Below are 26812 nucleotides of genomic sequence, written 5' to 3'. Positions count from 1 at the left end.
TGGACTCACTCCAGCCAGCTAAAGTGTTCCCATTAAAACCAAACTGACATCAGCGGCCAGCCATCATTTCTCAAACGGCTCTTCTCGTTATCCTTTCCTGGAATACTCAATTATCTGCCCCTTATTTGATAAAATACAGCTTTAAAATGATCAATCTTAACATGGAGCCTCTCACGTTCCTCCCAAGCACTCCAACACCCATCAAACTGACATGTACGCATCATTTACTTACAGCACATGCTGCTACTTGTCCACATTTAGGGCTTAATTCAGGGCCATTTCCTCCCTGAAGGCTTGAAAAACATTCTTTGTGAAGCAGATTTGTAGAGAAGACATGTTGGACATTAGCAGCATGAATCACACTTACGGAGGGAATCAGGGTGGCTAGAGCGAACATACAAAAATTAGCAACAAAAGAGTCAGATCTTTACACTCTTTCAATAGATGGTCCCAGGGCTCAAGACATGCTTTATTCTGTTGCCTTCATGAGGCTGCTGAGACCCTTAATTGGGATGCAAGGTGCATTTCTACTCTGGTTAATGGAATATTCAGGGTTTTATGCGAGTTAAGCTTAATCGACAGCATTTGTGGCATAATGTTAACTACCACAAAAATTAATTTTGACTTGTCCCTCCTTATCTTTAAAAAAAGCAGTTTAAATTTCAATGGAAGTGAATGGGGCCAATCTGTAAACATTTAAATACTCACTGTTTTAAAATTATTGCGCATTAACATGATTTCAGTGTGATAAAATCACTAACTAAGCTGTTCTTGTAAAGTTCCAATTTTATAACTTCATTGCCATGACGATGTAAACCCTCTAATCCCGATTTAAACAACTTTTTGCATTTTAACAGAAGAATTAATGTAAGTGCTTCTATAGAATCATAAGCTTCACATTTCTGCCTTTAAACCGTCCTAGAATTGTACCCATTCATTTCCATTGTAAGTGCCAAACTGTAACCTTGATTTTTTTTTCTTTTTTTTTCTTTTTTTAAGAAAAGGAGGGACGAATTGAAAGTATTGTTTGTGGTAATCAACGTTATGCCACAATTACTATCGACTGAGCTTAACTTGTATTGAACCTGAAAAATTCCTTTAAGATTACAAGAAGACATCAACTGCAGAAAAATAAACACACACAATATGCAGACTGTGGCGACAGGGGCGTGGTCGAGCATTCGTCTGGAGAAAGATAAAGCGATAAGGGTGCACACACCTTAGCACTATACAGTCTAACACCTGTTTCTGATTGCAGTAAGCACTGGGGAGAGTGATATAAGAAGGAACCATGCCAGAGGCAAGGAGAGAGAGATGCACGAAGCTTGTCTCTGTGTGTGTGTGTGAGTGTGTGTGTGTGTTTGTGTGTGTGTGTGTGTGTGTGTGGGCGGGCTTGGGTGGTTTACGAGGACATTTTTTAGGTTACAAACTGGTAATTACAAGGGTTTTATGCTATAAATGTGGTTTATGAGGACATTTCTAGGGTCCCCATGAATCAAATTGCTTAAAACACATACTAAACTATGCTTTTTTAAACATGTAAAAATGCAGTAAGTTTTTTGTGAGGGTTTGGGTTAGGGGATAGAATCTATAGTTCGTACAGTATAAAAAATCATTATGTCTATGGAGAGTCCTCATAAGGATAGCCACACCAACATGTGTGTGTGTGTGTGTGTGTGTGTGTGTGTATATGTGTGTTCATCTGTAGCTGGCTGAAAAGCAGTGAGTGTTTTTGTTTTGTTATACACTGAAAAGTGTTTATTAAATATCTACATGTTTGTCAAGCTGGTCCCACCTTCCTCTTTTCCCATCCTTGAATTGTTACACATTGTTACTACTCTGAAAATCTGGGATTAAATCTGGGTGTAAAAATCTCATTTAAACCTGGAAATAAACAGAATGCTTCAGGGTTTTGAAAAATGTTAAACAAAAAATATAATGATGTAAAATGAACAAGAAATATTTAAGATTCCTCACTATTTCTAGGTCACTAATCAAATAACCACGATTTCTTAGATTATGCTGTGATAACAGGGATCATCAGGTTTTTGCTCAAATTTATGGCAGCTATGCCAGCTTGAGTGCATGCTGTTATTAAAGCGAAAGGGGAACATGCTGTTCCAAATACTTAGAAAATAACTATGAAATGTGTTCATTTTAAATGATTATATATTAAATGATAAAAAAAAAGCAAATATAAGCATTTTCACTAGTGGTCTCAGACCTATGGACCCCATTGTATTCAGTTGAAGTCAGAAGTTTACAAACACTTAGTTTGAAGTCATTAAAACTCATTTTTTTAACCACACCACAGATTTATTATTAGCATACTAGAGTTTTGGCAAGTTGTTTAAGACATCTACTTTGTGCATGACACAAGTCATTTTTCCAACAATTGTTAACAGACAGATTGTTTCACTTTTAATTGACTACATCACAATTCCAGTGGGTCAGAAATTTACATGCACTAAGATAACTGTGCGTTTAAGCAGCTTGGAAAATTCCAGAAAATGATGTCAAGCCTTTAGACAATTAGCCAATTAGCTTCTGATAGGAGGTGTACCGAACTGGAGGTGTACCTGTGTATGTATTTTAAGGCCCATCTTCAAACTCAGTGCCTCTTTGCTTGACATCATGGGAAAATCAAAAGAAATCAGCCAAGAACTCAGAAAAAAAATTGTGGACCTCCACAAGTCTGGTTAGTCCTTGGGAGCAATTTCCAAATGCCTGAAGGTACCACGTTCATCTTTACAAACAACAGTACGCAAGTATAAACACCATGGGACCACGCAGCCATCGTACCGCTCAGGAAGGAGACAAATTCTGTCTCCTAGAGATGAATGTAGTTTGGAGCTAAAAGTGCAAATCAATCCCAGAACAACAGCAAAGGACCTTGTGAAGATACTGGAGTAAACAGGTAGACAAGTATCTATATCCACAGTAAAACAAGTCCTATATCGACATAACCTGAAAGGCTGCTCAGCAAGGAAAAAGCCACTGCTCCAAAACTGCCATAAAAAAGCCAGACTACAGTTTGCAGGTGCACATGGGGACAAAGATCTTACTTTTTGGAGAAATTTCCTCTGGTCTGATGAGACAAAAATTGAACTTTTTGGCCATAATAACCATTGTTATGTTTGGAGAAAAAAGGGTGAGGCTTGCAAGCCGAAGACCACCATCCCAACCGTGAAGCATGGTGGTAGCAGCATCATGTTGTGGGGGTGCTTTGCTGCAGGAGGGACTGGTGCACTTCACAAAATAGATGGCATCATGAGGAAGGAAAATTATGTGGATATTGAAGCAACATCTCAAGACATCAGCCAGGAAGTTAAAGCTTGGTCGCAAATGGGTCTTCCAAATAGACAATGACCCCAAGCATACCTCCAAAGTTGTGGCAAAATGGCTTAAGGACAACAATGTCAAGATATTGGAGTGGCCATCACAAAGCTCTGACCTCAGTCTGATAGAAAATGTGTGGGCAGAACTGAAAAAGTGTGTGCGAGCAAGGAGGCCTACAAACCTGACTCAGTTACACCAGTTCTGTCTGGAGGAATGGGCCAAAATTCCAGCAACTTATTGTGAGAAGCTTGTGGAAGGCTACCCAAAATATTTGACCCAAGTTAAACAATTGAAAGGCAATGCTACCAAATACTAACAAAGTGTATGTAAACTTCTGACCCACTGGGAATGTGATGAAAGGAATAAAAGTTGAAATAAATCATTCTCTCTACTATTATTCTGACATATCACATTCTTAAAATAAAGTAGAGATCCTTACTGACCTAAGGCAGGGAATGTTTTCTACAATTAAATGTCAGGAATTGTGAAAAACTGAGTTTAAATGTATTTGGCTAAGGTGTATGTAAACTTCTGACTTCAACTGTATATTAAACTTTTCTTTGTTTCTTTGCAAGAGAGCAGTTTGTAGTGAAGGAGCTTCATTTGGAGAAAAGAAAATGATCGGAAAAAACGTAAATGCAGTATGAACAGAAGAGCCTTTGAGTTGTTAACCAGACCAGTCTTGTGTAGCCAGAGCTTTGAATAAATGGCATATACACTCACTGAGCACTTTATTAGGAACATTATGGTCCAAATAAAGTGTTGTAGCTCATACGCCTCAATGTTCGTCATGTTGTGCATTCTGAGATGCTATTCTGCTCACTACAGTTGTACAGAGTAGTTATCTGAGTTACCGTAGCCTTTCTGTCTGCTTGAACCAGTCTGGCAAGTCTCAGCTGACCTCTCTCATCAACAAGGCATTTCTGGTTTTTGTTTTTGGCACCATTCTGAGTTAACTCTAGAGACTGTTGTGCATGAAAATCCCAGGAGATCAGCAGTTACAGAAATACTCAAACCAGCCCGTCTGGCACCAACAATTATGCCACAGTCGAAATCACTGAGATAAAATTTTTTCCACCATCTGGTTGATGTAAACATTAACTGAAGCTCCTGGCTGTATCTGCATGATTTTATGCATTGCACTGCTGCCACATGATTGGCTGATTAGATAATTGCATGAATAGTACTGTAGGTGTACAGGTATTCCTAATAAAGTGTTCATATATAATAAGTATACATTAGTTTGGTCCTCATGGCAGTCTCTTCACTAGAAAAATAGCAGAAAAAAGTGTCTAGACTCTGATCAGAACTTCTAGCCATCCAAAAGTAATAAGTACTGATTATTTCTCAGATATAAAACAAAGTGGAATATACAGTTCTTCTGTGTATATCTAGTTAACTTAAACTAAACTCAGAAATCTTTTCATTTTCCTCAGTGCTTAAAATTGTTCTTAAATGCATCACAGTATAAATCATTCTTTTCATCCCAGGGTGAGCCATGATGTGGATGAAGTTTTTAATAAACATGTGACAACAGTATCGATATTTCATTAAGATGAACATAAGCAAAAGTCTAGAAATGTCCCATGACACATCAGTTTTTATTAAATAAAACAAGACCTGCGGATAAACACTGAATGACCCAGCTCTGACTCTCACAGCACCGATGATAGAAATATTATCTATATCAGTCAAGATCATATCAGTGGTGACACTTTCATACACATCCTTACACAAAGAGCCAGAAATGATGACTTTGAGATTTCTTTGACACTTTTTTTTAATAGCTTTACTCTGTATGTGTGTGTAAAGAGTGACCTGTGGTCGCTGAGTAAAGAAAATGCAGTGGTGTGGAACATTCTGTTGCTGTCAGAAATGAGAAATGGTCTGTCTATCCTTGTTCATCCCCACTGACTCCTTCATTCCTGATAAACTAAGAATGAGTCTTACCCTTAAGTAGAGACATGACCCAATAAAACTTTATAAGACATTAGTCTCATCTCTGCAAACTGACAGGAGATTAACAGTTTTATTACACTGAGCTTCACTAAACAGAGAACAATGTCTTGTCTTGTACTTCCAACTCTCTGAAGAAATACTTATTTGTATCTTTTTCTGCAAGAAGCACCAGTTTGACATGAGCGTGGTTGGTTTTAAAAGGTTGTTTCAAAAGTGCACAGAGCAACAAATAAAATATAAATAAAGAAAAGAAAAAAAACCCCCACTGCACTGTGCATTTCTGAGAATCTTAAACCTCAACACGATGCATGAAAAAGGGTAATTAACGCGACATTAGTGCATTAGTGGTCCTGTGTGGTATCTTTATATGGCGTTTGATTTGCATAATAAATGAGGTTAGTCATTCCCTTGTTTGGCCCAGTCTATTCAGGACAATTATCTGTTCATCTGTCTTGTCTGATCAGCTGAAATTTCCTCCTGTAAACCAAGAGCAACTAAGATTCAAATCCCCCTCCAGTACCTATTTGAGTGAGACCCATAACCTCTGACTGCTCTAAATGCACTAGAGATGCTATGAGCTCAACTGCACCTGTGATTTGATTCGTCTAGATACTAGAGGATGATAATAAATACTATTGGTGAAATGGGGAATACAAAACCTGGAACATACAATGTGTCCAATGAACAAACGTTATATTTGTATTAAACAGTAAAGGCCAGTGGAGGTTCTAGGGTCTGTTATTATTCAGAGCTTAGGCCAGACCTTTGTGTATTTATATGTTTGTGAAGTATTTGGTGATTATTACATCTAGGGCCCTATTTTAAGAGTGCTAGTGCTAAGTGCGGCATTATGCTTTAAGACAGAAGCACAAAGTCAATGGGCATGGCAATGAAGTTTGGTATTTTCGTGCAAGCATGCGCTAAGTCAAGGTGCAAGTGGGTTTGGCAAAATTATGAGTGCAAAGTGCTAATGGGCTGGGACAAGTGCAATTTCATTCTTCTCTGGTAATTGTAGCATCAGCGTCCTATTATATAGTCCATTCCCTCAAGCACCAGCGATATAAACAAAGACAGCACATTCATAAGACATTGGTAGTGTAAATGGACTGTATGCAATGAATTAGAAGAATAGAAATATGGATTTACCTCTTTTGTGCATAAACAAAAGAATGTCAGGCATATTTCTATGACAGTGGCACACTCCTTTTACATGCATGGAAAATGTGGTTCTCATCAAGATTTGAAATTACGCTCTGTTAAATTATAGAGAATGTAGGTATTATTAATTATTTTTATCTACTGACAAATAAATCATGGCTAGTATTAACAGTGATTGTATCTGAACGTACTTCACTTTTACCGATCTATTTTGATATTGAAAAAATTTCATTCATTTATTGAAACACAAAAAAAATGTAAGCAAAAATATTTCTAAATTCAAATTACACTTAAAACGAAATGAAAATATAATTAAAAAAAAATAATGAAGAGGTAAAAAAATAAAATCCAAATATTTTACCCTCTCCAACTTCTTCCACCAGTCCCTTTTGCAGTGACTTGGAATCTCCAAACTGCAATGTAGGAAATAAATGTATAAATTTGCACTTTGCGCTGAAAACAGAGATGGTTTTGAAATGTCTTAGCGCAATTACCTATTTCTTTTGTCTTTTTTTTATAAAAAAAAAAAGAAAAGAAAAGAAAAGAAAATGTATTTTCTCCCCAATTTGGAATGCCCATTTCCCAATGCGCTCTAGGTCCTCATGGTGGCGTAGTGATTCGCCTCAATCCAGGTAACGGAGTACGAATCTCAGTTGCCTCCGCGTCTGAGACCATCAATCTGCGCATCTTATCACGTGACTTTTTGAGCGCGTTACCGCTGAGACGTAGTGCGTTTGGAGGCTTCACGCTATTCTCCGCGGCATCCACACACAACTCACCACGCACCCCACCGAGAGCGAGAACCACACATTATAGCGACCACGAGGAAGTTACCCCATATGACTTTACCCTCCCTAGCAACCGGGTCAATTTGGTTGCTTAGGAGACCTGGCTGGAGTCACTCAGCACGCCCTGGATTCGAACTCGTGACTCCAGGGGTGGTAGTCAGTGTCAATACTCGCTAAGCTACTTAAGAAAATAGAAAATTGTGCTTTGCACCACTTCATTTACATACAATACACCCACAGTTTGAGCGCATCTTCCGTGACTTCCCTTATAAACAGCAAGTTTATCATAGTAAAACTCCACACATAGTTCATTCCAAAAGCATTGTTTAGTGTAAAACATGTTGAAGATAAGTGAACAGGCGGTCAATTCATTAGGTGATGAGCTCAGGGGTGTAGATTTGGCTTGAACACTGGGGGGTTTGAAGCGTAAAGGATTTATTTGTTTCCATTGATCATGGTATAAATACTGTGTGTGTGTGTGTGTGTGTATGTATTAGTTGTACTAGCTTGTTTTAATTAATGGGGAAGTTACCTCCCCCCATCCCCCCTGGAATCTACTTCCATGGATGAGCTGTTTCCTCACAAAAGCAGTTTATTCAGTGTAATGAAGCATTTCCTCCATAGACATTCATTCAAAAAGAATGGCCTCTGTCTCCTCACCAGTGTACCGCCCATAGAATGTCTATTTGACTGCTGCGTTATGCTATTCTATGCTAACCTTGTAGGCTCCCCCTTCAGAAGGGCTCTGATGAAACTATATGTGGCGCAAGCTGACAGGCTCTTGAGCTTGTTATCTGTTAGCCAATCAGCACGCTCACATGTGACATGTTAAGCCAGTCAGCTCGCATGGTGTAAGCTGATTGGTCCTTTAACATGTAAATGTGTAGCCAATCATCTTGTGTCTATCTCTTTGTGTAAGATTTAAATGGCAGAGTGTTGCAGACAAGTTGGTTTTACTGCAGCATGCTGCAAGAGTTTTTTCTCTGAAACCCACCTCCACCCCAGCTGCACCTGTCTAGATCTGCTACATGGGGGCAGTTTGTAATGTCTATTTAGCAGCAGCGTATTCATACATGCTGGATACAGCATGTCTTCCGTTTTGTCTAATTGTGCAGAAGCATGTCCACATGCTTAACTCAGTATGTCGGTGTATTTTCTAGCAGTAGCAAGTCTCCATATTTGCTCTGCAAAGTCAACAAACAGGTTTGTATTTGTTTTTTCCCTTCAGAGCAGAACGCTGCACTGTAATTTATCAGAACTTCTACTTCCTGCAGAAAGTGATACAGTATGCAGCAATATGAGCAACAATACAATATAATGTAATACTGATTTTGTAATTCATGCCAAAAGTCAAACGTCTCCCTCGTCTTATGTTTACAGTTACATAGAAAACACCTCAGAGTGTTTGCCTTTAGGGAATTCAAAACTTAAGTGGTTGTCATTCTCAGTGTTTCCTCAGTAATTGAGCATTTGCAGTCTTTGATGTACGGTTGTCTGCTGAAGTTACCTAGGGAAGGATGATATAATAACACGTTTTTTCTTTTTCAAATCTATACCCCAGAAATCTCTGCCTGTCGAGTGTGGGCCTGTGCTCACTATAAAGTTTCCCTTTGAAGAATTCCCTTGGGATAGAAAACCCCCAATGTGTTTTTCACAGATAATGATTTATACAGATTCATTCTCAACCTTTTGGCAGCTCACCTAGCCTACATCTTCTAAAACTCCTGTAAACTCAAAAATACCCCATATGAACATTCATGAGACAAAATAATGACTCTGAGCAGAGTTTCGACAGTCTACTTATTCAATAGCACAGAGTTAGGCGTGATGATACTTCAGTGGCTCTGAGTTTCTGTGACATAAATGGGCTGACCGAATTTGTTCTAGATAACAAATACTTACTGGAGGACAAGATTATTCAGCTGTAGAAAAACATTCTAAAAATACATCAAATAAATTGTAAGAGGAATACATTTTGCACTTGTGTCTATAGACGAAAAGTGTATCGACTGATTGTGAGGAAGGAATTTGAACTGATTCTCTCTGGAAATATGGCAGTATTCAGAAATATACCGTACATTTCAGATGACAAGAAAACGAATTCCAAAACTACTCCCCAACACATGGGTCAGGGAGATTATATACGTTCACATTTACTTTGAGCTTCAGGATAATGCACTGAATATTTGAGTTGGCACAAGTTATTTAGTTTAACCTGCACTTGTTTAATGCAATCTTAAAGAGTTAGTTCACCCAAAAATTATAATTTACCATTTATAATTCTTTATATATGTCATCATTTATTCACCCTCATGTTGTTCTATACACTCTTTTTTCTCTATACAATGAAAGTGAATGGCGTCAGTTCTGTAAAATAGGGGGTATTGCCAAACCTACTGGTTCGATGTTGGATTCCAATAGAATGGCCCCTGAAGGTTACTGCATTGTTCTGTCTTTTCTGAGCGTTGTACCAAAAACACTTATTATTAATCTGCACTTTATCAATTGACTCCATTATTAATTTGATCTGACTCCAATTTTATATTAATCTGACTCCAATTTTAGTTGAATCTCTAATTTAGATTTAATCTCTAATTGATTTATGATCATTCTTTTAATTTAATATTTTTAAGTTATTGATTACACTGAATCATCTTAATGTTCATTATCCTTTCATTCGGGCCCGATTGTTGCTTAGAGTCATATGCCGGCCGATTAATTGCATAGATCTCACAAACACAAAATCGCCAGTCCGTTCATAGTCAGTGGTTGCAGGGTTTACTAATATCATCTGGTTCGGCCGCCTACTGCTTGCTCATAACCAGATGATAGTTTTATTTAGTTACGTTTCATACAACTTGCTAAGACGGTGATAAGCAGTGACTGGTAGTCTTACGTGGTTTTCTCCTATTCATAAGCTCCAGTAATGATCATTATCCTGGACATAGGTTTGCGGTAACAAAAGGCGTCCCTCGAATCTATCGGTGATAAATGATTTCGGAGGAATACAGAATAAATCATAAAGTAACAATTTATTTGCCAGGTAGGATTTAAAACATAAGTTACAAAATCAATCAAAGCCAATTTCACACATGATCAGAATAAACAAACGTTTCTAAAATAAAAGTCAAAGTAACATACATGGCAATAAAAAGTGACACACAGCAATTGTGCGGGAGATCTGACTATAGATTCCTGGTAGAGAAAACTACACACAGCAACTGTGTGGGATATCTGACTACAGACTCCCCAATTCCTTTGTCATCTCTCCTTAAGGACCAAACGATTCTATTGTTATTTCAGATGTGTGTGATGACAATTTAGGAGGTTGTAAGTAGACCTTTGAAACTTGTGATTGAGTAGATTGTTTGATGTTTACAAAGAATGCACCTAATCTGCATACAGCATCTAGTCCCTGATAGAATGCAGTATTTTACTAAGTTCTTAAATCTTACTTGTGATTTAACTTTGCTGAACGGGAATGAGACCGTTTTACCAGTTGCACCGAGACCTCTTGAATGATACCAAACATGTATGATCAGAAAACCTTTTACATTACAGAACAGGATAAGTCATAACTTTTTTTGGTGAACCGAAAGTGACCTGAGGTGAGAGAGGGGGCAGATGTGAGTGAAATTTGTGTTTTATGGTCCTTGCTCAGTAGGGTGTGTTGTCCCAGGTGGAGATGCTCTTCTGTGTGAGAGTTTTATGACGTTGGTTCTCGCAGAGTTCTTTGACTTTTACTGGAAATAGCGCCTTTTGGGCGTAGACATTCTGGTGCCAGCCTTATAGTTTCTATATAGTAACTTGTCCCTCCTTTTCTTTAAAAAAAAAAAAAGGTTACTGAGGTTACAGTGAGGAACTTACAATGAAAGTGAATGTGGCCAATTTTTGGAGGGTTTAAAAGCAGAAATGTGAAGCTTATAATTTTCTAAAAGCACTTACATGAATGCTTCTGTTAAAACTAGATAATTATTTGAGCTGTAAAGTTGTTTAAATCATTGATTTTACATTTGTTTTAGGGTTCTAGGATTTGTTGATATTACATCATCAGGCAACGAAGTTGAAAAATTGGCTATAACTTTACACAGAAAAGGTTATTAAGTGATTTTATCACACTAAAATCATGTTAACATGCATATTGTTTACATCTTGTGGATATACTTTTGAAAGAGTGAGTATTTTAATGTTTACGGATTGGCCCCATTCACTTCCATTGTAAGTGCCTCACTATAACCCAGTATTTTGCTTTTTTTTTTAAAGTCAAAATAAATTTTTGTGATAATCAACATCATGCCACACATGCTGTCGATTGAGCTTAACTTGTATTGAACCCGGAATATTCCTTTAAGAGCATCCATCTGTATTTAATTGTTTTTCAATTTAAAAATATGCTGGATGAACGTCTTTGACCGGTGTGCCGCATCTCTCTGTTTTTTCAGCATCTCTTGTAAGAGCACCACATTTTTTAGTTAAAATGAACCTTAAAAAACGCGTCTCGGGGGGCCTGGGTAGCTCAGTGAGTAAAAACGCTGACTACCATCCCTGGAGTTGCGAGTTCGAATTCAGGGCGTGCTGAGTGGCTCCAGCCAGGTCTCCTAAGCAACCAAATTGGCCTGGATGCTAGGGAGGGTAGAGTCACATGGGGTAACCTCCTCGTGGTCTCTTTAATGTGGTTCGCTCTCGGTGAGGCGCATGGTGAGTTGTGCATGGATGCCGCGGAGAATAACGTGAAGCCTCCACACACGCTATGCCTCTGCGGTAACGCGCTCAACAAGCCACGTGATAAGATGCACGGTTTGATGGTCTCAGACGCAGAGGCAACTGAGATTTGTCTTCCACCACCTGGATTGAGGCGAGTCACTACACCACCACGAGGACTTAGAGTACATTGGGAATTGGGCATTCCAAATTGGGGAGAAAAAACGCATCTCGGAGCACATGCATTCTGTTCTATTTGTTGCGCTAACTAGATTTTTTAACGCTTATTTTTTGTACGAAAATTCCAAACAACAGTTTTGTTTGGATCAAAAAAGTTTGGTAGAGTACAGTCGATATACAGCACCTTCCTGCTGATTATAAACATAAACATTGCCAATTTTTCACACTAAGCACAAGCTTTAAATTAATTTCATCTGGAAAGAGTGCCACCTATATGTCAGTGGTGGTACTATTCTTTTACAGTATTCTTAAACAGTAAGTTTTCAGTTAAAAAAAGATGATAACTAGAATACTTGCAATTTGTATCTATTTGAAACAATTACAAAAAAATACAAAATGGAGAATTATTCAAAAACATTTTCAGAATATAGACTTCAATTGAAAAGGTCCCCACACAGGTGTCTAGGGATGAGGACGTCATAGAGACTTGGGGATGCTCTATTCTGACTTAGCCCAGTAAGCAAATATCTGGCAACTATTTATTAATGGCATAGCAACCACCTAGCAACGCCTTAGTAATCACTCAAAACACCCTGACATTGCATATATATGAAACAGTATCATAAAAATGTAATAATTTTTGTTTTGTTTTTCACTGTTTTTAACTCCCAAGCCGGAAAAAATGACCCGAACATAAGTTTGCAAGAACGCATTCAGTCAGAATGTCCTTGCAAAAATTGCTTATTTGTGACAGACAGGCAGTTAATATAGGGTAATTCTGCATCATACAAAACAATTTGCCGCAAATTATTGCCAGATGTAAAGCAAATCTTTGGTAACAATGGACAATTTGCCACTGCAGGCAAACATGTCTATGGCAAACCTACAGCAACAATGAAGAGTTTGGTGCAAAACTCATTTACATGTGAAAATAATGAGTGTAAGGGCATGGCCCCTAATTTCTCTAACCCTATCTATCTTGAACTCCACTCTAGAACTCCTTCATACTGATAAACTCGCCGCCTGATGACATTTATAATCTCACAGTTCACTAAAGTTGTTGTATAGGCTAACAGACACAATAAGATCCTGGTGATGTTGTGTGATAATTTAATAATTCTTCAGAAACTCTTCATGCTTATTAGCTTCCCACTAGCCCAAAAAAGAGTAAGCTGTTACAGGCAATCCCATAATACCCATCTGCCTAAGATTAAACAGGGATAGCAAAACATTTCATCAGACTTATTAAGATCGAATCGAGGACAGAAAACAACACTTACACTCTGTACTCCAACAATCTTACTGCATTGAATATAGCACAAACGTTTGTCAGGGATGTCATTTGTTAAGATTATGAGAAACTGAGAAACATAAACTCAGTCAAATGTATCCAATCTTTTGGCTAGTATTGTATGTGTAATGTAGATGCACAGAAATGATAACAGGTACAGAATGGAAGTACAGAACTACCTCCATTTCCTGCATGTAGAGCTGGATCAGGTTGACTACTGTATGTTCAGGGCAGGCCAGGGTCCAATGAGTAGGGCGGGCACAGAACCATGGCCTGACCGAGTTCTGGCTTAGTGCCCTGGCAGTTGGCATGCTGTGTGAGAGTGCTTTAATGCCATGCCAACCCCAAGAGAGGGGATGGAGTTGGCACGCAACCAGGCCAGTGGTGGCGGAAAGCTAGTTCTGTGAGACTGGAGGGTGGCACAGAAAGCTGAGAGAGAGCAGAGCAAGGCCAGGGACAAACCCATGCGATAGCGGCCCGATGCCAAGATCCTACTCACAGTTAGCCTTCAGTGCACAGGATTTAATTCAACCAAATGTTATCAGCCATATATTATATGTGTATAACAATCAATATTCAATATTCAGTAATGATGGAGCAACACGATTTGTGTTAATATAAATTATAAAATAATTTTGTCTTGATTAAAAACTGTATAAATATTGGCAAGGTGTCTTATAAAAATGTTGAATTAATATTTGTAATAATATTTCATATTATTTTAATTTTAATTTAATTTAATTTTAACCTTGAAGGTGTATGTAGCCCCTATTTCGGCTCATCACGATGCGGTAGATAGTAAGTACTTGGGGAAGCACAACTTGATCATCTGGTTCCTGAGAGGCGCTAGGAGGTTGAACCCCTCTAGACCGCACCTCGTTCCCCGTGGGACCTCTCTGTAGTCCTTCAGGGTCTATGGGGAGCTCCCTTTGAGTCCTTGGAGTCAGCTGAGCTTAAGGCACTCTCTTTGAAGACTGCCCTCCTGACTGCGCTCACTTCCATCAAGAGGGTAGGGGACCTGCAAGCATTCTCTGTCAGTGAATCGTGCCTGGAGTTCGGTCTGGGTTTCTCTCACGTGATCCTGAGACCCTGACCGGGCTATGTGCCCAAGGTTCCCATGACCCCTTTTAGCGATCAGGTGGTGAACCTGCAAGCGCTGCCCCAGGAGGAGGCAGACCAGCCTTCGCGTTGCTGTGTCCGGTGTGAGCTTTACGCATCTATTTGGATCGCATGCAGAGCTTTAGAAGCTCCGAGCAGCTCTTTGCCTGCTTTGGGGGACAGCGGAAAGGAAGCGCTGTCTCCAAACAGAGGATTGCCCACTGGGTTATTGACGCCATCGCTATGGCATATCAAGCTCAGGACGTGCCACCCCCTGCAGGGTTACGACCCCACTCTACCAGGAGTGTGGCGGCCTCCTGGGCCCTGGCCAGTGGCGCCTCTTTGGCAGACATCTGCAGAGCAGCGGGCTGGGCAACACCCAACACCTTTGCGAGGTTCTACAATCTCCGGGTTGAGCTGGTCTCGTCCCGAGTAGTGGCAGGCATGAGCAGGTAAGTTCCGGGACAACTGGCCGGGTGTACCGCTTGCGCATAGCACCTTTCCCCTCCCTTGAGGGGAAGACGTGCACTCTTGATTCCCAGTAGTGTTCACAGACTGTGATCCCTGGATGACTTTCCTCCTTTGCCCTGTGGCAGCTGAGTTTGCGGAGAAACTCGCTGCCGGCTCAGTAAGTGCACTAATGAGGCCCTGTACTGAGGTAGGTGCTCCACATGTGCTGTTTCCACCGAAGGCAACCCCATGTGATATTTTCCGCAAAATCGTTTCCCTGTTGGTAAACTGCATCTTCCTTGGGCAGGGACTCCCCTGCCCCCGATCGCCATGCTTTGTAGAAACTCCTCCCCCTTTGGGTAGGACCTACCATGGGACCTCTCCACATGACATACTTCCGACAAGGCTTGGTAAAGACCATGTGACGTATTTCCACTCAAAATACCCCCCCACCCTTCTCTGGGTGGGGTGTGGTCTCCGTGGTGTCTTCCCCTTGGGAGTGACACCCCCCTTGCTGGGCTAGCCTGTCCCTATTTGTTGGGCAGTCGACTTGTTCCTGAAGGACCGTTTGACGCTCATAGCAGCATTGGGGAAGGTTATGTGACAGCCTGATGTGCTGGCTACGAGGCACACGAAGGTCTGCCCGTCTTGCACCGCTAGTCCATGTAACACAGTTCAGCTAGTTGTGGCGTTTTGTATAGGGATGCCTAGTGTCACTACGTAGACACAACATCGAGTGAGTGACAGATAGGGAATGTCATGATTACTTTCGTAACCTCCATTCCCTGATGGAGGGAACGAGACATTGTGTCCCTCTTGCCACAACGCTGAACTACCCGCTGAAATGGCCGGGACCTTGTCTCGGCTCCTCAGCACAAAACCTGAATGAGTGGTTGCATACCAACTCCTTTTATACCCGTATGTCCGGGGGAGTGGCATGCAAATTCCACTCGTCAATTCTCATTGGCCTTTTTTCAGAAGATCAGAGGTGTTTCGGGCTCCCAAGAGTGACCCCTAGTGTCACTACATCGACACAATGTCTCGTTCCCTCCATCAGGGAATGGAGCTTATGAAAGTAACTATGATGTTTTAAGTAACATTTTTAAAAAACATTGTTTTTACAAAAAATTCCTTTTTACCCCAAATACTGTATTTTCACTTATTCAACATTCAATGAAAAACAGTTGATTTTGCAACATGATCACAAGGGAAATTATCATGCTGCTTTCGAAAGTTCATGTACCCTGAAATCAGCCCCATTCTACCATTAATGGCATCAATACAGGTGTGTACACATTTCCCTTTAGTGCTACTGATACTGTACTGTAGTAGCAATCCAAGCGATCATAGATCATTGCTACCCGTTGCACAACAGTCTTTGTCTTTTCAAACATATTTCTCAACACAACTTTGGTAAAGTGTGAGCAGCAGAATAAATTAAAGGGGGTCGCACACCAGACGTGTCTGGCTGACGTTCGAAAATTCAAAAGAATTATTTTCTATGAAGGTACGCACACAGCGTGATCTCGCCGTCTCCAGAGGCTGTTTAAAATTCTGCAGGGGGTCTTTTGCTCTATTGTACCATATGTAGGCCTTTAGGTGAATGGGGTTTTCTCGATCAAAGCAGACAGGTATGTTTTGTTGTCTGCGAATGTTTTATCTGTATACAATTTTAAAAGAGAACATGTCAACAGTTCAGAAGACTGAAAAAAGTCAAATATAAAAGAGCACCCTTACACTACACATAAGTCAGAGTCAAGGTTATGGCTTATTGGATCTGCAGCACAAATCTGAAGTCAGCACTGATGTTTGTCAAGCTCACACACAGCTATCAGTCATCACATTACACCTGTCTCTGTCACACATAAATGCTTCTGCTAGAGACTTTAGTTCTGCCAGATTCAAGCAACCATGTTGCTCAAATTGTGTGCAGCATTAATTTCTTGTATTATTATTATTTCTTCATTTCAAAATCATTGTAGTAAAATGCCCAAGTACTGTAAATGGAGAGCTTTTTCATTTCTCCACCTCTAGCATCACTAAACAGAATTGAGAAAATAATTATTTTCAGTTATCTTCATGATAATGGAAGTTATTCATGCAGTGCATCTCCAAGCCCTATCCAAGACAGCACTTTATAGCGATTTAATTTCTCCAAGAATCTCAAGCTTGCCCTCTCAGTGCTGACTCAGTGATCTTTGGTGAACTGTTCCTCATCACACTTTCTTGGCTGACAGCACCATAAAAATCACAGCAGAGTGAAGAGCAGAATGGCGCATTACCAGAGTGGGCAAACAGCCTGTGATGAGACATACAGGCTGTAGTACTAGCGTCAGCAATCCATCATTCCTCCTCAGCAACAGAAAGACTGTATGATCCTTCTCAAGCTGTCAAGAGAATGGGAAAAATGCTCAGAGTTTTAAAAAATTACCCACATTACAGTGGAGCATGTGTTGCATTTTTGGATAGTTTCAAAATCTCTGGACTGTAATACAGGTAACTCTTAAATGTTATAAGTGGGTCTCTGATTAAACCTGATAAATCATTTTAATTTAATCGCTCCCATTTACTTTCATAGAATCCATAAACCCCAGTTAAATACTGTAACATCATTCTATAAAAAATAATACTGTAAAAGAATTCTGAATTTACAAGATTTTATGTTAATATCTTACAATAAAATACTGTATTCTGATTTTTGCTGTGAACTCATTGAAGACTAGGTAATTTTCTGTAGTAAAACAACAAATTACTGTAAAATAAATGGTAGCACTTTACATTAATATTGCTTATGTTAAGGCTTTATAAAGGAGTTCTTTGATGACTAATAAGTCATTTACAAATGTGTTATAACTCAATAATATGCGTTTATAACAATGTAAATAAAAAGGGTGACATTTTTGCAATCCTTTCAAAATAGTGAGCATTTTACATGTTACAAATGCTTAATAAACATACTAATTCATACTTGTATTAATCAAACCCATAAAATGCCCTAATTCATGATAAATGTCACAAAGCAGCAAAAATAGATTATTACTGTGTGACTAAAATGAGGGATTGTGTCAGTTTTCTACAATCTGCGATGACCTTTCAGGTCTTCATGTTCATTCACATATCTAATAAAGCCTGATGACCATATAGAACTTTATGTAAATAGGTTTCTAATGTTGGCAACTCTTAAGAAATAAACAAACAAATAAATACATAAACAAACTATATAAAGGTTTATTTTAATCGGTTACTAATGTTAAATAAGTGTAATTAAGTATTTATAACAGGTAAATGGCCCACTATTTAGCAAGTATTGCAAAATTCGCCTTTTTTATTCATGTTCTCATAACCACATATCAACGATTTATAATGTTTTGTAAATTATTTATTAGTAATTAATGAACCCTTTATAAACCATTAACAAAGGGAACATTAATGTAAAGTGTTACCAAAACCACATTGCATGAAATTGTGAAATAATAATATTTGAGTTTCATTAAAGTCACCATTGTGGTTCTGTTTGGCTGGCAACTTATTTAATTTAAAGGTGAAGTGTATAATTCGTTATGTTAAAATACTCCCCCACTATCCCAGCTTAATTCGCAGAAACAACTATAAATTATCTATTTGTAGATTGAGTCGAAAAATTGTAAATGAAAATGTGTAAAAACTATGACTCTGTGGTGTTGTTGTCACCGGTCATCCTCAACCCTCTCCGGGCGGGATTCGAACCAGTGATCCCTGGCATGGTAGTCGGACGCGCTAGAAAGGAGGCTATAAAAGCCATGGCCTCTAGCCTCTGTCGCTAGTGCATCTCTTAAGGCCAGGAGAGTGAGGTTTACACACTGCACAGCTACGTATCACCCAGCTGGCTACCTTTACACTCTCAAAACATTGCTCCGTTTTTTTGAGCGTCCTGACCAAACCGACAAAGCCACATTGGTTCAACCAGTGGCGTGAGTTTGAGGTGGGGCTATTCGTTTGGATGTTTGGGAAACATGTTTTTAAAAAAGCCAATTATTTTTGATCATTCATTAAGTGATGCAATTGTCACAGGTATTACACACTGTTTGACACACAAAGATATTGTATGACTTAGAATATAGTGCACAAGTCATATGGACAACTTTTATGACACTTTTATGGATTTTTTGTATTTATTGTTTTGGAGCATGATAGACCCAGTACAATTTTACACATTATATTATCGAGTCAGCAAGATATTCTTTAAAAATTTTCCTCTTATGTTCCAAAGAAGAATGTGATGATGACATCATTTTTATTTTTGGGTGAACTATTCGTTTAACCTCTTCAACACTAGGGCATTTTTGTTCTGCTGTCTGCAATTGTTCAAATTTAAAAGCTCACCATTTACACATATTTCACAACTATTTGCCAAAAATTGGTCTTATTTTTTAAAAAAGCCCCCAAATAATAAAAAAAGAAGTCTCCAATTATTCATAAATAATATTGTATGTGTTTACAATCTTATGAATAGAAATACAATTGTGTTTGGGAAACAAGTTTTTAAAAAGCCATTATTTTTGATAATTCATTAAGTGATGCAATTGTTGAGGGTATTACACACTGTTTGTCACACAAAGATATCGTTTAACTTGGACTATAGTGCAAGTAAATATGGACTACTTTTATGGAGCTTTCTTTTTTTTTGTCATTTTGGAGCTTGATAGACCTAATACAATTTTATTCATAATATGATAAAGAGTTGGCAAGATATTCTTTCAAAAATCACCTATAAATGTTCCACAGAAGAAAGAAAGTCATATGGGTGATGATGACATTTTCATTTTTGGGTGAACTATTCCTTTAAAAGCAGCTAAGGCACTGAAGCATTAAGTGCTAGACTTTTACAATAAGTCAGTAACCCCCCGCTGAGCAACCTCACTCTTTCAATCACTTTCGCTAAGCTTCCCTGGGAAGTCTAATAGAATGCATTAACACCCCCCCCCCCCCCCCCCCCCCATCTCTCTAGTCTCTCTCTCTCTTTGTTACTTTCTCTGTGCAAGTGGAATAAGAACAGTGATTACTTCTCTCAACTGGGGGAATGCAGGAACATAGCAGCTGCATTAATCAAAGTCCTTTATGGATATCTCTCACAAAAGTGCTGCTTTAGAGGAATGCGTATTGTGAGCAAAAGAGCTTTTATGTTGTCAGTGTTGATTATTGCTCCGAGTTATGATATCAAATCAAACTCTGATATCACATATCCATCCTAACAGCTACCGTGTGTTTTTCCAGGGTGAACTCATTTGTATTCTTACATAAAGTGTACACATAAGGGAAGATGGGGGAAGATAAATGGAAACATTTGTCAATTTAGTTGTTAAAAGGCAAATTCCACGAATATGGTATGAAATTTGGTGTCAATTTATTTTTCACTTTATATCCTTTTAATAGTTATTTTCATAAAGCTTATATACATAGTATAGTGACTTTATATAGTTAACTTTTAAAAAATCTATTGAATTGATATTCAATTCATTGTAGTAACATAGGTAAGCTTATGGGAAATATAAGTTTGTTAATAACTGCATACCAACTAGATACCAATGTTGATGTTGTACATTCAAATGTATACATACCCACAAATACTAATGAGATTGACATTGGTTATTCAATGGTAATATACTATTTGTAAATACATTTAATCTCCAGAGGACAAGTTACCAATTCACAATGCATTCAGTAATTTTTCTGTAGAAGTTAATCAATTTTTGGCTTGTTGGTTCATGAATATAAACTATTTCAACTCATTTGAATAAAGCATGGCTGTTTAAAAGATTTGCACTGCAGAATTTGCCAAATTTGAAGTTTATTTTCTCAGGCATCCACACCAAACGTTCTTGTACACGAAGTTTGAGTTTGCCGTTTGAACATGCCAAACATTTGAAGAACATAAGAAGGCAGCTGTGACACTTGAGGAAGCTAACCTTTAATAGCTGTCAGACTGTGCTCCTGTGGTGCTTGATGACTAATGTATGTAAATGCACTCAACAGAAAGCAAATTTACTGGCTCTGTGTTTATGACATGTTTATAATTCCAAAGATAGCAGCTTCCTTGAATCTACACAGGCACAGCCATTCCCTCTCTAATAATCTTGAACTTGTCATAGCAGGATGTGTCTAAGTTCATTCTGTGAAAAATGATCTGCACTTTTCTTTAATAAATAACATTTTTTTGAATATAAGTTTTTGTAAAAAACTACATTAGAAAAAAAAATAAATAAATAAATAAAACAAAAATAGACCCAAACTTATCAAAAAGGATGCATTTTAGCTAAGTGCTGGTGCTCTGTTATGAAAAAGGTTTGGGTCTATAGATGCTTGTGAGTTATTAGTATATTACTAATGCCATTATGTTAAAGGTGATGTGTGTAATTGTTTGTATTTTTTCTATGTTCTGCTAGCACAGCTTAATATATGCAGTAACATTAAGTAAGCCATTTGTAGATTGATTTCCTCTTAGCTCTGTGGTGTTTTTTTCGTGCTCCATTTGACTGAGCAGACTAATATAAAGATAAGATTTGATATTGATAATCTATAATACTAGATTGTCTTGATAAGAACAATACATTTTGATTTGATGGCATGGGCTAGCAACAGCCTGTGCTAAAACAGGTCTATTGTTCTGAGCTGTCTGTGGTGCTGAAATGCTGCCAGGCGGATGGCTAAATATAATGATCTCAGTTTTGTGCCGAGGTTTTCACTGTTAATCAATTTCAAAAAGACTATGGATGTTTGCATCATTCAATTGGCAATTCAAGGCCAAAAGTGCAAAAACAGCTTCACTACACTGTTATAAAATTGCTTCCTTGAGCATGTGTTTCAAAAACTGAAATGTAATATAATTACAATGACTGCATTTACAATGACAGTACAATTAACAGTATTTTGTTTTTCAGTTTCTTTAGTTTAAGTCTTTTCAACATGAATTCGCCTTTTTATATTTACAAATGTTAAAGGTCATATAAGCAGACTTACTATATACAGACTTCTTTTCAGACTGATCTCAAAGTGAAATCGGACACAGTAGGTTGACTTTTCTGTAACTAAAATTGGGTCTGTGATAACTGAAATGCGGAACACTGCCCCCAGTGGCCAAAGCAGTAAGTGTTGTTGGGCGTGTGGACATATATGAGCTCCATTTTCCGGGTGAAATGTCCATGGAGGGGCGGCAAAAGTGAGCTATGAAGTGAGTTGTTTTCAGCAGTACAGGATGTAATACAGTGAAGAGGAATGCATATATTATAAACTGTAACCCCCAACCCAAAAACCTAACCATCAGTGGAGTGAAAATGTAACGTTAGAGGTAAAAATGCAACCTCTAAATAGTGCTTGTCACTGATTATGAGAATATGATTACTTTCTGGTTTCAACACAGGATCCAAACCCAGGTCTCCCACGCTGCTGACACAATGTGCTTCCAGTCGTGCCACAAGGTAAAGTAACCATGCCGGAGCCGATCAAAAAAGGTCTGGTAGGAGATGGTGTTTGTCGGTGAGTCGGCATAATGTGGCCGATCCTAGGGTACTGGAAAAAGCTGAAGTGTGCAATTTCTGCGCCATTAGTGTCACCGAATGTAATTTCAAAAATAAACATTCTTCTCAAACAGTTTTCCCGAATACGTCCTCCCATTTGTCTTTGATCAAACAAACAGACAGTCCAACCCTCAACTCGTGCCATTTGTTGAATGAATGTCATTTTGTCGAGAGCAATTTTGATAGCGCCAAAGAGACACAGTATTTACAGTTTTCAAGAAAATTAACCTACAAATGGCTGTCTATGCATATTAAGCGGGGATAGGAGAAAGTACTTTAACACTGATAAAGTTACACATTTCAATATCTAAGCACTTTTTTGCTATAAATTGGCGGTATGCATGAAGAATGTGAACATGAAAGTGAAAGTGGAGATTGATAGTTAAAAAGGACTTAAATATTTATCTGTTTCTCACACACACCTATCATATCGATTCTGAAGATATGTATTTAACCACTTGAGTTTTATGGATTACTTTTATGCTGCCTTTATACGCTTTTTAGACCTTCAAAGTTCTGGCCGCCATTCACTTGCATTATATGGACCTACAGAGCTGAGAAATTCTTCTAAAAAATTTTTATTTGGGTTCAGCAGAAGAATGTCATACACTTCTGGGTTGGTATGAGGGTGAGTCAATGATGAGAGAATTTTCATTTTTGGGTGAACTATTCCTTTAAAGTTTGTTTTGAGCAGCCCTTCCAGCCAAACCCAACAACATTGACTCAACTAGTGGCATAAGCTGGGGGCAGGACTATCTGTTTGTTCCACAAGCAGCGAATTCGGAAAGCTGTTTGAAATTTTTTTAATTTTTTTTTTTATTGATGTTAAATAACATTTTTGAATTGAATAAAACAGTTACATCTACAGTTAATGTAGATGTTTCTACATGAAGTTAATCTCTCTCTCTCTCTCTCTCTCTCTCTCTCTCCCCCCCCCAGCACATGCATTGACAGGATGAGCAAGTTGCAAGTGGAACTTAACTTCCTACATCTCACCTCAGACAGAGCTGCATTTGACTTCAAATGGATCTTCAAAGACAGCGTTGTTTACATGAATATGAAGATATTTTAGGCTCTTCTGCGTTGAGAAGCTGTTCTGAACTGGATTACATTTCCTGGACCAGACCTTGCCTGAACGAAGCACCTGGAGGACTCATTCAATGAATAGAACATCACCAATGGCGTGATTACCCGCTTCATTGTCTTTGCAATGGATGATAAATCCAACAAACTCCTTTTAGTTCCTGTTTTGACCGTTTTATTCATCATGATCGGCTATCAGTACATCTGTCCAGCAGGCAGCACGTCTTGTCGGTTCGGGAATGGAGAGAGTTTTCCGTTCTCCAAACATCCCGCAGACGTCAAAAGGGAGTCTCAGCATCCTGATGAAGACGGTTCGCTTCGATTCCGGTCCAAATTCAACTTCTCACGCGACGATCTCGAACGCCACGTGGATTTCGACATCAAGGGGAGCGACGTTATTGTGTTCCTTCACATCCAGAAGACCGGGGGAACCACGTTCGGGAAACACCTGGTGAGGAACATCCACCTGGAGCGCCCGTGCGACTGCCGCTCCGGCCAGAAGAAGTGCACGTGCCACCGGCCCGGGAAAGCGGAGTCGTGGCTCTTCTCGCGCTTCTCCACGGGCTGGACCTGCGGTCTCCACGCGGACTGGACCGAGCTCACGAGCTGTGTGCCTGCTGTGATGAATAAAAAGCAAAAGAATGATGCGCCGTTGAAGCGACGGTAAGTGTATTGTTGACCAGATGAAGCTTATAAAAGTGATAATAATAAGGTTCTGTTAGGCATCATAAACTAACAATGAAAAATAGTGTATTTTACAGCATTTCTTATTCTTGGTTAGAGCTATTTTATTAAAATTTTTCATTGGTTAATATTAGTTCATAATGCATTCATGTTAAAGGAATAGTTCTCCCAAAAATGAAAAATCTCTCATCATTTACTCTCCCTCATATCATCCCAGATGTGTATGACTTTCTTTCTTCTGCTGAACACAAACGAAGGTTTTTAGAAGAATATCTCAGCTCTGTAGGTCCATACAATTCAATGAAGCTCAAAAACCATAGAAAGGCATCATAAAAGTAATTCATACGACACCAGTGGTTAAATACATGTCTTCTGATGCGATATGATAGGTGTGGGTTAGAAACATATCAATATTTAAATCCTTTTTAACTTAAATATTGGGCTTAGGAGGGCTTTACTTAAGCTCTCTTAAGCAATCTTCTCTCTTAAGGGTTGTTCTTTGTTGTTTTTGCCAATTTGCATTCTTTGTGCATATTGCCACCTACTGGGCAGAGAGGAGAATTTATAGTAAAAAAGGACTTAAATACTTAAATATTTTGTTCAAAGTTCAATGTAGTAACTAATGTTAACAAATACAACCTTAAAGGGATAGTTCACCAAAAATGAAAATTCTCTTATAATTTACTCACCTTCATGCCATCCCAGATGTATATGACTTCCTTTCTTCATCAGATAACATTTGAAGAAAAATAGAAAGATATCTCAGCTCAGTAGGTCCTTATAATGGATGTGGATGGTAACACGATTTTTGATGCTCCAAAATGCACAGACAATCAGCATTAACGTCATCCATACGACTCCAATGGTTAAATGAATGTCTTATAAAGCAATACGATTGCATTTGGTGCGAAAAATATCAATATTTAAGTACGTTTATACTATAAATAATCGCTTCTGTTAAGCAGCGGTATGCACGTTCACGAGAGGGCTGAGGTCACGTGGTCTCTTGTGTGATATATTGGCGTAGGCATGTTCACGTGAGAAGTGACGCATGTGCATTTACAACTGAGTAGGAAGAACACTGTACAGACCGAATGCCGTAAACAAACTGAAGTAAATTTAAACAAAGATGTCAGAAGATATTGATTTAAGAGGAGAAGAGAAGATACAAGTTTTTGCACAGCCATATTTATTTGAACCTGAATACTCTGACCAGGAGCACAGGGAGATGAAAGAGGCTGGACCAACAAGCCTCAGAGAGACAGAGAGTTCAGGAGACGTGGTGGTGCACATGCAGGCAATGCCAAGCAATGCCAACAGAGGCAGAGAGCATCTGCTGCAACGAATGGAACGTTACCATGCCATCGCTAGATCTCAGCCCTCTCGTCAACGCGCATACTGCTGCTTAACGGACACGATGATTTATAGTTAAAAAGTTCTTAAATATCATAATGCTTTTTAAGTCATTCATTTAACCACTGGAGTTGTATGGATGACGTTAATGCTGATTGTTTGTGCTTTTTGGAGCATCAAAAATCGTGTTACCATCCACTTGCATTATAAGGACCTACTGAGCTGAGATATTTTTCAATTTTTCTTCAAATGTGTTCTGCTGAAGAAAGGAAGTCATATACACCTGGGATGGCATGAGGGTGAGTAAATGATGAGAGAATTTGATTTTTTGGGTGAATTATCCCTTTAATGTAAAGTGTTATCACATTATAAAGTGCTACCGTTTAGTATGCATCATTATAGTGGGAAAACTATGTAGAATGTGTTGGCTACGCAAAACATAACTTAAGTTTTTGCTTGAACACAGCATTTTTGCTTGTGTCATGAGTTTGGATTCTTCACTGTCTTAACATGATGCACATCTGTGAATATAAGCTACCTGCTGTAGGCCACTCTGAGTCACGCTGTCTTGAATACAGTATATGTGTGACTGAGTGTGAGACAGCTTTAGACAGCTGTAAATATATTGCAACTGCTTATTGCATAATATGTAGACAGGACATAAAAAGCTAGTAGGAATGAAATGTGTACTGTATGATTTCACCTAATGATCCAAGATAAAGACCCCATGAAATGGCTTTACAAGTGCTGTGTTGACAAATTTCCTATTGAAACAGGAAGTTTCATCCGTTTTCTTTTCAATAGCCAATAGCCTTTAGTTTACATCATATCCATTAACAGGATTTGGTATTTTTGCTAGTCAGAAATAGGTGCTATTAGGTTAAGGGACATGCTTATTCTAGAGAGCTTTTGATTGGACAAATGAGTGAGTGCAGTATGAGTGAATTTTGTCAACATTTATGAGTACACTCCCATATAGATGGCCTCAAAGCTAACAGAAATTGACTAAAATCCACAAACCCTTTTTGATTTTATAAAGTCTTTAAGTCTTGTTCAGTAATAACACAGAAATTTGTTTTTATTGTGATTGTTCCTGATGGGCAGGGTCGCTAGACTTTCAGGTTACCGTGCCTTCTAGGTGTCATTTAATTCAGTGGCCTGTGAGATATTAATAT

At 38.6% G+C, this 26812-nt stretch overlaps 1 protein-coding gene across 1 annotated transcript in view; it reads left to right on the top strand.

Moving 5' to 3' along the window:
• The first annotated feature begins 23489 nt into the window (after positions 1-23489).
• hs6st3a (heparan sulfate 6-O-sulfotransferase 3a) overlaps positions 23490-26812 on the top strand; it is a 56830-nt gene continuing 53507 nt past the window's right edge. The window contains exon 1 of the mRNA XM_051707657.1: positions 23490-24263. Coding sequence (XP_051563617.1) covers positions 23728-24263 — 536 coding nt within the window. The 5' untranslated portion in view covers positions 23490-23727. The remainder of the gene's footprint in view (positions 24264-26812) is intronic.

The sequence above is a fragment of the Myxocyprinus asiaticus genome, chromosome 9, assembly GCF_019703515.2.
Source record: "Myxocyprinus asiaticus isolate MX2 ecotype Aquarium Trade chromosome 9, UBuf_Myxa_2, whole genome shotgun sequence".
Classification (NCBI taxonomy): domain Eukaryota; kingdom Metazoa; phylum Chordata; class Actinopteri; order Cypriniformes; family Catostomidae; genus Myxocyprinus; species Myxocyprinus asiaticus.
Note: the sequence above shows the minus strand (reverse complement) of the source record. Positions and strands in the feature narration are given on the sequence as shown.